The 1,781-nt window shown below is 43.9% G+C and overlaps 1 protein-coding gene across 3 annotated transcripts in view; it reads right to left on the reverse strand.

Annotated features, from left to right (window-relative positions):
• Positions 1-1,781, reverse strand: part of SLC25A13 (solute carrier family 25 member 13) — a 205,760-nt gene that overhangs the window by 71,688 nt on the left and 132,291 nt on the right. For all 3 annotated transcript variants that reach the window (XM_007450665.1, XM_007450664.1, XM_007450666.1), the window contains 2 exons: positions 1,508-1,601; positions 1,217-1,301 (listed from right to left, as the gene is read on the reverse strand). In XM_007450665.1, the coding sequence (XP_007450727.1) occupies positions 1,217-1,301; positions 1,508-1,601 (179 nt within the window). The remainder of the gene's footprint in view (positions 1-1,216; positions 1,302-1,507; positions 1,602-1,781) is intronic.

The following is a 1,781-nucleotide window of genomic DNA, read 5'->3' on the forward strand; positions in this document are numbered from 1 at the left end:
AAAAAAAAAAAAAAAAAAAATCTCTGCTTTTTCTTAATCCCCAAATTTCTACAGGAGATAGCAGCTCAGAGACGAAGAGAAAATCATCTGGTAAGCAGTGTTTAAAAATCAAAGCGGGGGAGAGCGGAGCTGCTTCCACCTCTGCACGTGATTATACAGTTCTCTCTCCTGCACTCGGGGAAATCGGCTTCCTCTTTTAACGGCAGCCAGCTGGTTTTCCAGAGGTGCCTAGCTAGGGTTTACTGAGCGCACACCCACCGTTCTGAGTTACAAGCTGCACACAAAACCTGCCGCTGCCATCGGGTGGGAAAGAGCTGAAAGGAGGGCGTCCTGGCCTGAGGCCTGCCCGTCCTAAAAATGCAGCCCGCATCAACCCATTGTGGTCAAACTGGCGTCTCTGTACAGACCCGGAGCTCCCAGCCAAAAACTGTTAAGTCTCACAGGATTCGGAGATGGCTTTGCCTTAAAGGAGGTATTTTTCTAAAACGACGCTCGTCTGTGAGTGGATTTATTTTACAAACACCATGTAAGCACAACACATGCTCTGGAGGCTTTTATTTTCTAACCCTGACCTATAGAAAGCCGAGTAAGAGTTAAATGTAAGAGGTCCCAGGTCTTCGGTTTCTGACTTCCACAAATTCAAGAGGTTGGTTTCTGTTAACCATAAAATAAAATTTAGCATTCCTCAAATTGTTTCCACATAACTTATGAGTCCTTTCACAAAGAAAATAGGTCTAAAAGCCTTCAAACTATGACTCCAGACTAAACAAAATTATCTCATTTTGATATTCAGAAAACCGGCAGGCATGGCAGTTGGGCGATGCCCTGATGAAGTGCCTCTCTGTGGGGCAGAGCCCAGCTTTCATTTCACAACACGACGCTGGGACGGTGACACCAAAACGGTACTCCAGCCCCACCTCTCCCAGCACAAAATTGAGGGAAGAAGATCTTCTGCCTCTTTTGGGAGGGTTACGCTTCTAAGGCGGTTAAGAAATCACCCCATCTTTCACAGGAAAAGCAGATGCCAATTATCTGTTTCTCAGAACATCTCTAAGTAATTTCTCTTTACAGCCTTTCGAAATGGTCTGGATTTTTGGTGCAAAACAAAGAAATGGTAGGTCAGAGACCAGTGTCCAAAAGGCAACTGCACGTGAAAAGGGGTTGGGTGACCCTATCAAAGAAACACCAGGAAGCAAGTGTGCTCCCTTTTACCCACCTGCCTCTGGGCCTCGGCCAAGTTGAAAGGCAGAGTTCCCTCTTCCAGAGGAGCGATCCGTTCAATGTCGGCTAAGGTCATACGTCTAGAGGGAAAAGCGAGCACAAGCAACAACAAATTTATTACAATTTACATTATGGAATTTTAAAGCGGTTCTTTTCTTGTTTCCCATATTTCAGAATCATCTTTAATATGGCTTCTTTTTCTCCAGGTTTGCTGCGGTCCTCCTACCCCACCTCCTAACCTCCCTTTATTAAGCTAATTAAAAAAAAAAAAAAGAGAGCAACTTACCCCCTTGGCTCATATAAATCTGCTAACTGAAACAAGATGTCAACTTCCATGGGTGTAACCTGACCAAATTTCTGAGCTGCCAGAACAAACTCCTCTGTATGGAAAAAGAGTTAAAAGGGAAAGATTCAAGAAGGAATAGCCACTAAATGCAGCATTAACTCAAGGCACAGGAATGAGCGAACATCACCAAACTTTATTATTAACAGTCGTAGAATTCAAGTCAATCCAAACAGGGTAAGAATTTTTGCAGTTCTTTCATTTATCTGGAAAGAGT

Source organism: Lipotes vexillifer, unplaced genomic scaffold, assembly GCF_000442215.2.
Source record: "Lipotes vexillifer unplaced genomic scaffold, Lipotes_vexillifer_v1.1 scaffold172, whole genome shotgun sequence".
In the NCBI taxonomy this organism is placed as follows: domain Eukaryota; kingdom Metazoa; phylum Chordata; class Mammalia; order Artiodactyla; family Lipotidae; genus Lipotes; species Lipotes vexillifer.